Source organism: Pyxicephalus adspersus, chromosome 8, assembly GCF_032062135.1.
Source record: "Pyxicephalus adspersus chromosome 8, UCB_Pads_2.0, whole genome shotgun sequence".
In the NCBI taxonomy this organism is placed as follows: Eukaryota; Metazoa; Chordata; class Amphibia; order Anura; family Pyxicephalidae; genus Pyxicephalus; species Pyxicephalus adspersus.
In genome coordinates, this window is record NC_092865.1 from 69,432,252 (window position 1) to 69,447,997 (window position 15,746).

A 15,746-nucleotide genomic window follows, 5' to 3' on the forward strand; every position below is an offset into this window, starting at 1 on the left:
TTACATGATTGTATGTTTCAAAGTTTTTTTTTATATTCATGGGACCCTTGTTCGGACATATTTCTGTAACTTACAGGTCTAAAATTTAAAAAAAAAAAATTTCATGAAAAACAGTGTAACGCTTTTGGTACAGAAATCTAGACCTCAGTGTAACGCCCAGGTGGGTAATGTCAATATATTCTATATTTAGTATATTTATTAATCACAAAGAAGTCATTGAAAAACTCAGCATGATTTCCTTTTATGCTGATGATCAGGACAGTCACATTGTCATCGGTGTAAATAAAGATTGATAATATCATGCTGTGTTAACATTTGTTTTTGGTAAAATCATCTTATCCGATTCCTGTATCACAAGAACTAGAGCCAATTCAATGAAACTGATGTCATTTCTGGACTCAGCAGACATGACATACACAAAATATATTAAAAAATCCCTGGCAAGGCCCAGGGGTCTTGTGCTTGACACCTGTTATCTTTTTTTTTTTTTTCCTTTGTGCCTATTTTTTGTGTATTTTTTATTTTGTAGTTGTTTATAAGCAAGGATTCCTCAAAAATGTATGAATAAGGGTGCAATAGAAGTTTTGAATTTTTCCTCAAGAATAAAACTGCTACCTGATAACAGTCAGCAGGGAGCACAGGAAGTTCTCAACTCGAATTCTGCCAGTATCCTTCTGCAGCAAACATAATAAAATGCAATGGGGTTTTGGCTAGGAACAAAAAAAAAAATATATTTTTTTTAAGGTTTACATGTACTTTAAAAATAATAGCATGTACAAAATATTAGCTTAAAGCTTTAAATATTGTTACTCTATTAAAAGCACTTCAAAAAGGAAAGGTCCTCATTATCACATCCAGGTATCAGATGGTTTATTCAAATCAACAAGCAACGTTCAATAGTTTCCAAAGGAATCCCTTCAGGCCAATATTCCTTTTCAGTGCCACTTTGCATTGATGATCACTTGATCACTTTGCATTGTGCATCTGTGAAAATAAGAATCCCAGGGGGTTGTGGTGAATGTCAGGTGAATTACATTGGAAACTATACAGCTGTATTACCTTATTAGAGATTGTTAGAGGATTTGTGAATCCCTTAGGTAACCTGTAAAGCTATATACAAATGGAAATATTGAGCATGTTGCCCTCTCCTGTCTATACCAGGTCCATAGTAGCCTTGTCGGCCAGGGAAAAAACAGGGCCAGCAAACTTACATTGATTCTGTTGATGCCAGGAATCTAAGCTGTGTAGAGAGCCTATTGAAATCTTTCTACTTGGGTCATGTTCCTAACAAGTCCCCATGATCCCCTATCAAGATTGGTGAATATATTTATACCATGTTCAGGGGCTTTGCTATGAATTTAAATAGTGAGCAACTGGATTTGAAATCATTTTTTTTCACTAAATTTGTGTTTTTACTGAAAGAAAACTCATTCCATTTTCTGAGCCCTTTCAATTAGCTTGAAAAGTAAGCATTCAATTGGCCTGATTTATTAAAGCTCTCCAGCCAATTTGAAATTAATTTCTTAAAAGTAATTTGCTTTTTGTTAGCAATTTTTTTCAAACCTAGTCGAGATCCATTCCAGGTTTGCTGGATCACCCAGCTTCACCGATGAAAGTGTATCCTCTTCAGGCTTGGAGAGCTTTAATAAATCAGGCCCAATGACTTTAATACAAATTCAATTTAACTCAGATATTCATTAAATACACATTGAGTACACATAAAGAAGTACTTAGCGTTGCTGTCCTAAGAGGGTTAATGATACATATAAAACTCCAGCGTATACAGACATTATTGAAGGATGAAAAATGAAATTAACTTTTAGACAACTGGAATCAAAAATTGAAAATGAGCTTACCATAATTATTCTAACTTCATTATCTTGACATGGAGAGTATTGATTCATTTTTTACATTATGTTTGAGAGCATATTATGATTTTATGTAATGGGTAATTCTATTATTTAATTTGTAGCCTGTGAAGAAAGTATTGTACTTAAGGAGGGATTCCATATCCAGGGCTATCTGAGGACACCTTACTATCCCAGCTACTTCCCCCCATTTTCATTGTGCAGCTGGAATATTACTGTGAGTACAGAACCCTAAACGTGAAATTGTATTTTTAACATGTGTTTTCTATATTTATTATTGCAAAATTTTTCTATATTCTGTATCTGCCTTACTTTCAAATCTTAGATTGTAAGCTCTTCGGGGCAGGGTCCTCTCCTCCTCCTGTGTCACTGTTTGTATCTGTCTGTCATTTGCAACCCCTATTTATTGTACAGCGCTGCGTAATATGTTGGTGTTATATAAAAAAGTGCTTTTTAATAACAGCAATTAAAATCAATGGATATAGGCTTACATTTAAATCTTGAACCCCCTTGCCTTTCTTCTCAAGTTGAGAGCTTCACTATGTATAATATATAATTACTAACAGTTTTTTGTGGGCTACAGCTAATGCAATTGCACTTAAAGTGGAACTAGTGTTCTTCTTGCAAAATTTTTTGAGGTCTTTGAAAGAAAGGGACAGGAATTTCCATTCTGCAATAAAACATACTTGCCAGCTTCTGTTAAGTTGAACATGTACAGCTCAGCATGTGATGCCAGCATATGGCAGACATGCATGGGGGTTATGCCATCCTGGCCAAGTATATCAAGATAGCTATGGATCCAGCAACGAAGAAAAAGATGCCTGTGATTGAACAGGAACAGGGGAGCGTGATCAGTCAGGTAAGTTTATTTTATTGCAGAATATTGTCCACCATATTTTATTATTATTATTATTATTATTATTAATAATAATAAACAGGATTTATATAGCGCCAACATATTACGCAGCACTGTACATTTAATAGGGGTTGCAAATGACAGACTAATACAGACAGTGATACAGGAGGAGAGGACCCTGCTCCGAAGAGCTTACAATCTAGTAGGTGGGGGAATTTCACACACAATAAGAGGGAGATATGTAGTGCTGGGAAGTAGTGGTGGTTTCAAAAGACAGAAAAAGATCGGTAGGCAAGTTTGAAAAAAATGGGTTTTGAGCTCTCTTTTAAATGAGCAGAAAGTAGGAGCAAGCCGAATAGGATGAGGAAGACCATTCCAGAGAGTTGGGGCAGCTCTAGAGAAGTCTTATATCCGTGCGTGTGATGAGGTTATGAGTGAGGAAGTCATTAGTAGGTCATTGGAGGAGCGGAGAGAGCGGCTAGGGGTGTGTTTTTTTACCAGGTCAGAAATGTAAGTGAGACAATACCTGTGTAGGGATTTGAAGGCAAAGCACAGGAAATGAATTTGATTCTAAGGTGAAATGGAAGCCAATGGAGAGAACTACAACGAGATGCAGCAGAAGAGGAGCGGAGGGAAGGATGGATGAGTCTGGCTGCAGCGTTCATAATAGATTGTAGAAGAGAGAGTCGGGTTAGTGGAATACCAGAAAGGAGGAGGAGGTTACAGTAGTCCAGAAGAGAGATGATAAGAGCATGTACAAGGAGTTTGGTGGTCTCAGGGGACAGGTAGGGGCGGATTTTGGAGATATTGCGCTGGTGAATGTGACAGGACCTGGAAATGTTCTGAATATGGGGGGTGAATGAGAGGGCCGAGTCAAAGGTGACACCAAGACAACGTGCCTGAGGGGAGGGCCGAATAACAGTGTTATAACAGTTAGATATATTTTACTTTTAGTTCTGCTTTAAAGATGAACTCCAGCTGTACCTTCTATTTTGTGTGGCTTTACAAATTCCTCTCCTGTACTAAAATTAATTACCTAAGATTAAAATAGTTAAGGATTGGAACTCCTGTAGATTTTTACTGCCATCCCGGGCTCTTTACAGAGATTCTGTTCTGCTAACAATGATTGGCCTGGAAACTATTTACCTGCAACAAAAATTCAATTCTTTTGGCCTGCCGGACAGCTATGGCAGAGCTTGGCAAATTCCAGGAGTTACAAATGCAAATACTTTGGCAGACAAAACCTCTCTTATTTAAGAATACTAGCACATACAAGCATTAACATTTAGGAGTCTATTTATAAAATAGTGAAAGTGACTTTCACCAGTGCATCCATCATTGTCATTCAACACATATGCACCAGAAAGACAGGGAAATACTTTGCAGGGAATGTTTGCTAAGTGTCGGATTTACTTCTTTCTAAATAGGGCTTTTGGTGTTTCCTACATTGGAAAAATAACATTCCTTTTGAAAGCCATTCTTTCTTAAACATAACAATAACTCTATTAGAGTTAGATAAACATTTTTGAATAATAAAGAGTGAAATTGTTATGCTGCTTAAACTGTGTCTGAAAAGAATATTGAAACTGTAATTGAATGGATTTAATACCATTCAAAAGAACAGAAATTGGATTCAGTATGAAAACTTGACAATACCTGTTTAAATGTATTTACTGGTAGTTCCCGGGTTACATACGAGATAAGGACTGTAGGTTTGTTCTTAAGTTGAATTTGTATGCAAGTCAGAAAAGGTACTATATTTTAATAAATGCAATTAGGACAGATGTTTGTCTCAACATAGTATTAGGCAGCATGGTGTCAGTTACTGTATAAAATCCTCACTGTGAGCTAATCACAAATAAAGCAAAAAAAAAAAAATATATATATATATATATATATATATATATATATATCCCCGTTCGTATCTAGGAGTCGTCCTTATGTTGGATGTCCTTAACCCTGGGACTACCTGTACTTGAAAATTCTCTTGAAATTGTAAAGTTATCATCTATATCAGTGTTTCTCAAGTAGGGTTTAGTAGAACCCTAGGGTTCATCACGAGGTTGAAGAAGAATCTTTAAACATTGAATAATGTTTGCCTCTCTGGCCAGCAATGTAAGAGGAATTATTCCTACTGCCCACCAGGCTAATAAACTGCAAGCTGTGGAAATGTTAATTATAACAGGGGTTCCTTGAAGACCTGAAAGGTATTTTAATGACCCCCCATGTAAAAAAGGTTGAGAAAGGCTGGTTTTTACATTGAAATGTGCCTCTATGCCTCTTTTATCAGGTTGTTCTTTTACAATAGGTCCCATCTCATGAATATGGAGTCGCTCTGAGGTTTGATGGCTATATGCTGATTCGACAGTATACATTTGCTCCATGTGTTCAGGGACAGTGGAACATCCACAACCGAAGGTAACAAGGCACCACCAACTTTATTTCTACATGCATATTTATTTTTCATAATGCTTATAGTGGGGAGTCACACAAAGTTCCTGTATAGCTGCACGAGAGCCTCTGAATTTCTGGGACTCAATGCATGCAATGGTTCTCAAGACCTTGAAGGCTGGATGATGCTTGTGACACTTTTAGTGAATGAAAGCAGAATGGTCAGCAACCGTCTTTTAGGCCAAATCTTTGGATAAATTGTCAACTTTGTAACGTACAACATAAAGTGTAAAGTGTCGCGGCCAGTGCAAAGCAATGTAACATATTATAGACAGTACAATGGTTAAAGTGCAGGGTCAGGGATCTAAAATGTACCGCCACTTGGTGGTATTTAGTGAGTAATCTTGGCCTGATAATTGAAAACAAATTTTATAAGAACTAAGGTTGGACTATTCTACCTTTGGATTGGTAATCTGATGTCCCATGCTCAGGTCATCAGAGGAAAATGCTTGGGAACAGTGTGAAGGTTAAGCAAGTGAAATCATAACAGATAGCTTCAGTTATACACAGGCATGTTTTCCAAATTAGAAATGAACAGAAAAGAAAATTAGATTCAGACTTTCCCCATGATGCCCAAGGTTTTTAAAATTAGTTAAGAAAATAATTTTTCGTGATTTTTCACCAAAATATTATTTAAATATTATTTGTAACATTTGAATTTTGAAATCCAGTTGCATTTTTTTATTTCACCCGACTCTGATTTTTTCACCTCCACCTCTAGTAATAAGTGCCCCCTTAAATTCTGGTAGTCAGTGACATGTAACTCGGTAGCATTGGTGTTTAGTGGTCATTAGGCTGAACCCTAATGAATAATTTGCTGTTGCATTACAACATAGTTACATAGTAGGTTAAGTTGAAAAAAGACATAAGTCCATCAAGTTCAACCACTAGGGAAATAAACATATCCCAAATATAAAACTCTATAAGACATAGTTGGTCTAGAGCTGGGGTCAGCAAACTTTTTGGACTACTAGGCCATTTCAGGAGGTCAGGAAGGCACAATAGGCCAGAAGAAACAAGGTGTCCAAGGAAAGGTTTTTTCCAACCGTGACTGCAAGCGAGCAGCCTCAGTCTTCCACTCATCCGCGGTGTAGTCTCTGTACGTGTGCGTGTGCTTGACAACGAAATGCCCCTTGAGATTCGACTGCTTGAAAGCGCTGTTGGTGTCGTTGCACACTAAACAACGCTTTGTTGCCGCGTTGGACAAAGAATAATTCGTTAGTACATTGAAGGTTGGAGACAAGACGTTCGAGGTCAACCTTCTGGAGACTGGTAGTTGCTTCTGCTCTTTAGCTATAGTAATTGTGGTTACTGTGCGGGAACTCGATATTGATGATATCACAGGAACTGGCGATAACACGACAATTCAATTAGGCCGGATCAAACAATAAATAACTAGGGGGGCCTTAGGCTGGACTGCAATACTGGCTAGGCCGGAGTTTGCCTACCTCTGGTCTAGAGAAAGGCAAATTAAAAAAACCCTGGTACAATTTGCTTCAACACTGGAAAAAAATTCCTTCTTTATTCCATGAGGCAATCGGATGTTCCCTGGATCAACAGTCCCTGTATTCTTTAAATCCTTAATCCCCAGTTCCCTCGTTGATCATTTTATATATCTAAAAAGGCCTAATCCTTTAAGCTATAGTTACACAAAATAAAAATAATGATAATATTTTTTTCATAGATAGGTTGAAAAAAGACACCGATCCATGGTGTTCCACCTCTAGGGAAATAAATAAGCACACTAGAAAACATGAATATTCCATAATGAAACAGATATGTACAGTTGATCCAGAGGAAGGCAAAAAAAACTCTATGAGCCGTAGTTTAAGTTTCTTCAACTGGGAAAAAAAATCCTTCCTGAATCCGTAAGGCAATTAGATATTCCCTGGATCAACAGTCTCTGGTATCATTTCTGTTAAACTTTAGTACCCAGTTACGTTAGTTTACTTTAAAATAATTAATTAATAAATCACCTTTAATCCGTAGGCTCTGTGGGTTACGTGTGCTTGGGCCATACACTGAAAGGATTCAAGGGATATCAAATACAATCACAGTAACATTCTCCTGCCAAAGATCACTAACTGGCCCCGGGGTGCAGGCCTCCTACAGCCTCTACAACCTGTCAGACCGTGAGTTATGTTAGTTTATATTTTTTATAAAAGCCTGCCCAGTTTCCATAGGCCAAACTTTGTCATGACATCTTTGAATTATATTTGTAGCTTGTCCTGGAGCCTTCCTTTGCATACTTGATGGTATGTGCGTTCCTTTATGTGATGGGGTCAAGGATTGTCAAAATGGGTTGGATGAGAGGAACTGCGGTAAGTAAATGACTTAATACGACTCCTGTAAAAACCATCAGGCAAATTAAAATGAAGGTTCAAATGTGAAATCCCATTAGAAAAAGAATCATGATTTATACTTGGGTCACACCACTAGATGGCTCTCATGTACTGTCTATAACTCTTGCTGTCTGAGATAATAGAGTTTGTTACACACTTTACATGAAGACAGCACCATCTACTGGTGACCAACCTTATTACAAGCAAATTACCCAATGGAACCAAAAAAGTACAAAGTACTTATTATTTTATTTGCTCCACGAATGCAGTTATTTACATTACATGTCTGTTGATTACTAAATGCTAGAAGTGATTATTGCTATGTATCTTAGGTTTATACAAGAATCAGTGTAGGTTTTCTGTTTTATCAGTTACCTTGTTTTATATTCAGATCAGATGTCCAAATATACAATACATTGTCCTATTTGTTAAATAGTGATCTTTTTACACCTCTGTACAAATGCAACTGCTCATTTATTTCCTAGAAACACATGTACAGTATTTTACTGACCTCAGTTGAATATGTCACCATCTTTATTGCTGTTTTCTTAATCTTTTCTTTTTCAGATTGCTATTGTTTATAGGAGCATGTCACTTTTTGATATATATGTGTTATCAAAATCCTGCATATTCCCAAACTTGTCAAAGAACAAAGGAGCTAGTGCTATTGCAAAGTGCTATTGCTTCACTATTTTTACTTGTAGCAAAGAACAAAGGAAAAATTATTAAAAAGTATTACAGAGATAATACATTAACCCTTTCTGTATCATACTGTCTTTGTTGAGTACAACAACGTAGAACCACGTCTTAGGGTACCACATCTGGTAGGACCACTGCTCATAGGGTTTCCTCCTTCTCCTATTGACAACCAAAAGGTTGGCCCAATACTCCTATACTGATGCTGACCTGGGCTGTGTTGTTTTTTTCCTCTTGTTAATGCAAAAGTTTATAGATTTACCCTAATAATGAGGTTCTATAAGGTCAATGCACCTGTGTAGTCAGTAAGTTTCTCTATAGAGGGTTTTATAAAAATAATCTGGTGCTAAGATTATTTAATAGAAATTCAAGACTTGTGCTATAATGTTAACGCAATCTGTCACCCACATATAACTGTTGTTTTACACTCCGGCCCCAGTGCTTGGGCTATTCACACCTTTGGCCATGTAAGTCATACAATTTACATCTCTCCCAGGCTTCATGACAAAATGATGATTAGACTATGAAACTAGAAAAGGGTACTTTTACAACCTTTCAATCCTTTTGCTATGGTCATTATCTATCTTGACTCTTGACGTGATTTCATTAAGGTGGTTGAGTTTCCCATGCGACTATAAATGTTTGGATATGTTCCTAAAAAAATGGGGATGCTACTTAGATGAAAAGCAAGTGTCTTCAGTTTTACAAAGTAAGTCCAACTGTCTGTGACTTACTTTTATGGGCAATACCATGACCTGGGTAAATAACGAGACTTCACAGAATACTCTCTCCTCCAAATATGTTTATCGCAAAGATAATAAAATAATTTATACACCCCATTTCATGAGGGAAGGGCCAAAATTAAATCTAAGTGATTATTGGTTACTGACATTTAAATATGTTTCACTAGGTCATTGAATGAAACTGAAATTATACCTGTACCATTGGGGGGTCTTCATGTTTTTTCAGTGTGCCCTGCTAATTACGAGTGTCCAGATGGGGAATGTATAAATTCTACCCAGATATGTGATGGAACTGAGGACTGCATTAATGGCACAGATGAACAGCAGTGCAACCAAGGTACTACATTTATCTTTCAATTTCTTTATTTATGTATAGGTAGAGTCTTTATATATTATATGTAGAGTAAATTCCTTTCTACATGTATAGCGCAGAAGGACGCAGATGAACATATTAAAATACAAAGATGCATTAGTAGTGCTTATGACATATGAATATTTCATCCATATCTTCAGGGCTGCATTAAAAAGGTTTGCCATCATAGAAACATTTGAATGGTAACAACAGCTTTACCCACTTTGTTACTAAAGATTTCATGTGATTAACCCACAATACAAATGCAATGTACCCTACACCAAAAAAAGCAGGTTGGAAAGGCAGTTTGGGAGCCTAGATGATTTAGAATGGGAGGAATACCTACAGTATTAATGATATATAACCCTACAATTCAAAAACAAGCTTTCTGGTATTTGTATGCCCAAACATTTGCACCTGTGCCCTAAGGACCTTACAATCCCAAGTAACTCTTCCCATGTTTTAAAGCCCTGCCTGCTGATTTAGAGGTAGAAGTCATAGATTGTCCAATTTTTTCCCCAGTGACCCTAAATTCCTAACCTAATCCTTTGCTTTTGTAAAAACAAAACAGAGAAACAAACACAACACAATACTGGGTGGTCCTACACAAGAACATCTGAAATGCTTCTCCCAGACTAGGTAGCATAGCTAAATAAAGTAGCATGGCGGGTAAGGTGCTCTCAGAAGCCAGATTGAATGAGTATAGGCAACCAGCCCAAATCTTATAAACCTAAAATAATCAATTTGAACATGTTCATCCCTCAAAAAATGGATACATACCTGCTTTTAATATTACAAGAATCTCTATCTCCATTTTGTAAGTTAAGGAATAAATACCTAGTTACATAGTAAGTCAATCTAAAAAAAGACCTGCGTCCAATTAAAGTTCAACCACTAGGGAAATACACATATCCCAGATATAAAACCCCGTGGACCCTTTAAAAAGAGGGAGCAAGTGTTATGGGTTAATTATTTTATTATCTAAATTGGATTAATATTTAGGCTACATACACTTAACAGATGATTCTCGTCCAATATTGGTCTCAGGGCTGATATCAGACAAGAATCTGGCGTGTGTACAACGCTCCTCATCTGTTGTCTGGATAGCCGTCCTGCCGGATCCACGGATGATGGACAAGGAACAATTATAATGAAAGTGAAGGGGAGAGAGCACAGTGGGGTGCCACTCCATTGTTCTCCCCTTTCCCTCTCCATAGAGAAGAACAGTGCTGTATGTAAAGAGCTTGTTCATACATCGTGCAGTCTTTTGTTGTTGGAAAGGATTGTAAATGATCCTTTCCAACAATAATTATTACACTTGTATACTTGTCTATACCTATCTGATCTGGCTTGATGAGATAGTGGGTAGTGATATAAAGTAAAAGGCAGTAATAAGCTCTCCTTATTATATAACTACTATTGATAGCACCTTAACTGTATGCTCCACCACTGACTTATTTGTGGTGCTGAAATACCATGTGACAAAATGACAATTACCATAAAGAAAGCTAATGCTGGAAGATGTAAAATGGTACGTCACAATACCCAAAGTAATTAGGAAACACCCGCCAATTACCATGACCCCTAACCAATGCAGAACAAACTTTGCATGGTACACTTTTTTTAGTCCGCAAACATCATTCTTTACCTAAAAATAGCCACTTGGTTGTGTTTGCCCCCAGGATATAGCTTTCCAGTCCTTCCATGATATATTTTAGAGGTACTTATTAAAGTTAAATGAATAACTTTTTTTAATTAAACTCTATTTATTGTTTTTCACCTATATAGCTGTTCCCTGTGGTGCCTTTAACTTTAAATGTGGAGATGGGACCTGTGTGAAGAAGATTAACCCGGAGTGTGACTCTGTTAATGACTGCCATGATGGTTCCGATGAAAGGAATTGTGGTAAGGAGTGTATCTACTTCTAAAATAATGGGAAATCATAGATTGGGGCAGTTTCAAGTTACATTAATACAGCAACACTAAGAACGAGTTGGTCATTACAATTTTATGAGAAAATGCCAAACACAAAAAAAATAAAAAGAAATAAGCAAGATTAGTGCAAGCAGCAACAAAACGTTGTATGCAAGGAAAATGGGACAAGAATCTGACCAGTTGCTGTGGAAATAGGCTTCACCTTTTGAATTAGTTCTTCACTCTATGTATCAATCATATATCAGGTTATCTGTTGGGTTTGTTATGTGATAATGAGTATTATAGCCTGACAGGAGACTTGCTCAATTAAAAGAGCACTCAAAACCCATTTTTTTTAAACGTGTCTACCAGTCTTCTTTTGTCCTTTAAAACCATCACTACTTTCCACCACTACATATCTCCCATCCTAATGAGTTTTACTTCCCCCACTTCCTAGATTGTAAGCTCTTCGGGGCAGGTTCCTCTCCTTCTCCTGTGTCAGTCAGTATCTGTCTGTCATTTGCAACCCCCATGTACAGTGCTGCATAATATAAATTATATTTAAAGTATCCCGTCGCAGAGTTTGTTAACATTAGCTTACGTACCAAGTTTCAGTTTTCTAAATATGTAAAAAAAAAAAAAAAAAAAGAAAGAAGGAAAGAAAGACAAAATGATTTGCGATTTACAGTACTTTTATAGGATTTCATTGCATTTGATGGGAGTGGACAATGACAATACTTTTTTGGAGGATCCATAGGTTGTTACTTCTTTCTATAGGAGAGCCACTCCCTTGTCTTACTGACAGGTTGCGTGGATTATCCTTACTGGCCTGTTACTTGCCTGTTCCTTAAGCAGGGTGCAAGGGTTCTTTGAGAGGGACTGGGAGTTTAGGAATAACTAATTATGCATGGCAAAACAAAGCTGCCATGGAAAAAAACAAGGAACGCTCAGATACAAAAAATCATAATAATATAATTAAACTGGAAAACATAGATCACACCCAGGGACTCCCCTAAATATAGCTACTGGAGATAATTCAATTCAATTCTTTTCACTTCAGATTGCATTAAAGGTTATCTAAGTACTACAAACTACAGTAAACACAAAAAAAGTTGCAATTCCATATTTATATATGCACCTTGTGTCAGTAAAAAAAAAAATAGTCCATTGGTGGTCAGTGAGAGAAAGAACGCCCCTTACTTCGGTTACCATTAAAAAATACAGGTAGCAGCTAAAATATCATTGTTGTCAGTGATGACATTGGAAACTTTATTACCTGTAGGCAAAACAGGCGTCTTTGCCCACAGTTCTGGCCTCATACCAAGAGACATTGGTACCAGAACTATAGAGTAAGCCATTGGGCAAGATAACACTAAACGATGTCTGCGCTCACACTTTGATACCTTAACACTGGATGAATGTTGTGTTGCAGCACTCAAGGTACCCTGGTACAGGTAGTACTATTTACTGATTTGCTGTATTGTGTGGATAACACAAAAAAATAATACTCTGAGAAAGCGGTGCGGGCCATCCAGTGGTATATTTTTTGGTGTCCAATCCTGAGCCCAGTTTTAGAAAGGATTATGTTGTTGTCAGTACTACTATACTCATACCACGTAATTAAATAACTATTTTTAGTTAAACTGTAAAACACTAATTTAGTTTTTTTTATATTGGTGCTTTATGATCTTTTGTAGCATTATAATTCTGATAATCTCTGTCACCCTTTCAAACCTTTCTACAATTTCATTTTTAAATTATAAAAAAGTTTATACGACATTTTGATATAAATAAAAATTGTCTGTATCTCTTACAAAGATTGCGGAATTCAAGCACTTCAGGATCGCATTGTAGGAGGAACTCAGGCTCAAGAAGGAGAATGGCCTTGGCAGGCCAGTCTACAGATAAAAGGAGAACATTGTTGTGGTGGGGCCTTGGTGGCCAGCAGGTGGATTCTGACTGCAGCACACTGCTTTACACAAGAAAGGTAATAATTAATGGGAAAAAGCTATTTTAATTTTTTTAAAAGGCATTCCCTGAATCTCTGCAAACATGTTTTTTCCATTCTGCAGAATCTGTCTGTAGAGCTCCATAACTGCATTGTTTCTGCATTTTAGTCTAGACCCAATTGGTCTGATTCATTGAAGCTCTCCAAGGCTGGAGAGGATACACTTTTATCAGTAAAGCTGGGTGACATAGCAAACCTGGAATGGATCTGGTCCTGGACTTGCTAACAAATAGCAAATGACTATTAATAAATCCAATCCAGGTTTGCTGGATCACCCATTTTCACTGCTGAAAGTGCTTCCTCTCCAGTCTTGGACAGCTTTAATAAATCAGGCCCAATGTTTCTTTTACACTTTTTCATGATTAACATATACTTCACAATTAACTTTTTTATTCTAGTCGTTCTACTCCTGAAGTCTGGACAGTGGTTCTGGGGAAGGTGCATCTAAGTCAAAGCAGCCAGAAGGAGATGGCATTTAAAGTCACACAGTTGATCCTCCACCCATACTATGATGGTGACACACATGATTATGATGTTGCTCTTGTAGAGCTTGACCATGCTGTACCTCTTACTTCCCCCCATGTGCAACCTGTTTGCCTTCCTGCCAGCACCCACCATTTCCCCATTGGCTCCACTTGTTGGGTCTCAGGGTGGGGCGCAATGACTGATAAAGGTAAGGAACATATCTCTTTTTTCTTGCAATCCTATGTGTGAAATGTTCATACATTTTTGTGTCGAAAGTAGGCTGTGTACTATTTGACTAAAAAGCTGTGATCAGTTATACAAATTCAAATTTATTATTAAAAATGCATATTGAAGTAAACTAACTACAACCAGACTGATGCAAATGGAGAAGAATCAATCTGAAAAAAGTTTGATTTTCTATAACTCTCTGTGCAAATGACAATAGTTTATTTTATTAAAGGAATACAGGCTGTTCATTTTGCAAACTGAATTTTAAAGTGATTTTAAATGGAATATTCTATTACCTTTGCTGATTTCAAAAACCAATCAAATCTGTTTTTCCTGCATGTGATTTGGTATTCTTTGTACAGCAAAATTTTACTGTTACAAAAAAAAATTGATTAACAAATCCCTATCTCATAAAGATGGCTTTCCCCTGAAGTACACAATTAAACCTATTATCTAGCTCTCTCTCTCTAAATACCCTCCTATTCAAACTCCCCTAAGTGTGATATCATACAAAATAATCACCCCTGATCCCTGGTATTTGTGGATGAGCATGTAATTCTTTATCCAACTTGGGTTAAATAAATTTGAGTTTTTCTTTCTCTAAAGCTGCGTACACACGTGCAATTCTTGTCGTTGGAAAGGATCTTTCACAATACTTAACAATAAGAACCGCACGATGCATGAACAAGTGTTGTACATACAGCACCGTTGTGCTCTATGGAGCGGCACCCTGCTGCGCGCTCTCCCGCTTCCCTTGCATTAGGATTGCCCGCCATTCATTTTCCGTGGATGCGCCAGGACAGATCCATGAACGATGAACAACGCGGGCTGTACACACACCAGATTCTCACCTGATATCTGCCCTGAGCCGATTATCGGGCTAGAAAAATTTGAGGTGTGTACATAGCTTTACTCATTTTACAGTTACTGTTGCATGTCCAGTAACAAACCCATATGGGCACACCTGTATATCTTCTGTAACCGCAGTGGTCAAAGACACAAGATCCTATTCATATGGGTCTTTTTATAAAACAGTGAATCTGACATTCACCAAGCATTCTCTGGTGGAAAATCAATCCCTGGCAAGGATTTATTTTTTTTAAACTGTATCACTGTGATCAAAGTTTTAAAAGCAGATTACAATATAATTTCCTTTTAAATTTCCCGCCATGCCACGCCTCCCCAGCGAACCAATGCTTCGCGCATTCCATTGACCAAGCCGAGGATGTGATGCAGAAGCCAGCCGGGGTTCGCTAGAGGACGCCGCTGGATCGAAGGGAGCAGGTAGGATTTTTTTTATGCTACACCAAGTGTGGCTCGAGGTTACTGCTTTTGATATAAAAAAATTCACCCCGAGCGCCACACTAAGGATCACCGTCAGGGGGCTATGAAGTTAATTTTATATTTGTAATAAAAGGCCCACAAGGCATGAACCAATATCTGGGTTTGTGAGTTGAGTGGGGTTAAAACGGGAAGGAGGTAGATACTAGATGCGGTTGCTCTGTCTTGTCACAGTTATGATCTTTTTCCTGAGCCCACTTACATCTTGAAGCAACCCTGAGAACATATTCCAGCAACTACAGAATACTTTTATAACCATGTTTTGTAAATTTTAGGTCCAAGCGTTGACATTCTTCAGAAAGTTGACCTTAAATTAATCTCTCAAGATCTCTGCACTGATCTATACCATTATGGGATTAGTCCAAGAATGTTTTGTGCTGGATATCTTGATGGCACCAAAGATTCATGCCAGGTATGTATTATATGTTTTATTCATCCTTATGAGAAGCCTCTCTTCAACATATTTTCTGACAAATAGTTTT

The 15,746-nt window shown here is 37.3% G+C and overlaps 2 protein-coding genes across 4 annotated transcripts in view; one reads left to right on the forward strand and one right to left on the reverse strand.

Moving 5' to 3' along the window:
• TMPRSS6 (transmembrane serine protease 6) overlaps positions 1–15,746 on the forward strand; it is a 55,346-nt gene that overhangs the window by 37,929 nt on the left and 1,671 nt on the right. For all 3 annotated transcript variants that reach the window (XM_072421065.1, XM_072421066.1, XM_072421068.1), the window contains 9 exons: positions 1,973–2,085; positions 5,033–5,142; positions 7,165–7,307; positions 7,398–7,496; positions 9,183–9,293; positions 11,097–11,213; positions 13,041–13,209; positions 13,629–13,903; positions 15,540–15,676. In XM_072421065.1, the coding sequence (XP_072277166.1) occupies positions 1,973–2,085; positions 5,033–5,142; positions 7,165–7,307; positions 7,398–7,496; positions 9,183–9,293; positions 11,097–11,213; positions 13,041–13,209; positions 13,629–13,903; positions 15,540–15,676 (1,274 nt within the window). The remainder of the gene's footprint in view (positions 1–1,972; positions 2,086–5,032; positions 5,143–7,164; positions 7,308–7,397; positions 7,497–9,182; positions 9,294–11,096; positions 11,214–13,040; positions 13,210–13,628; positions 13,904–15,539; positions 15,677–15,746) is intronic.
• KCTD17 (potassium channel tetramerization domain containing 17) overlaps positions 964–15,746 on the reverse strand; it is a 41,623-nt gene continuing 26,840 nt past the window's right edge. The window contains exon 7 of the mRNA XM_072421071.1: positions 964–984. The gene's annotated coding sequence lies outside the window, so the exon portion shown is untranslated. The remainder of the gene's footprint in view (positions 985–15,746) is intronic.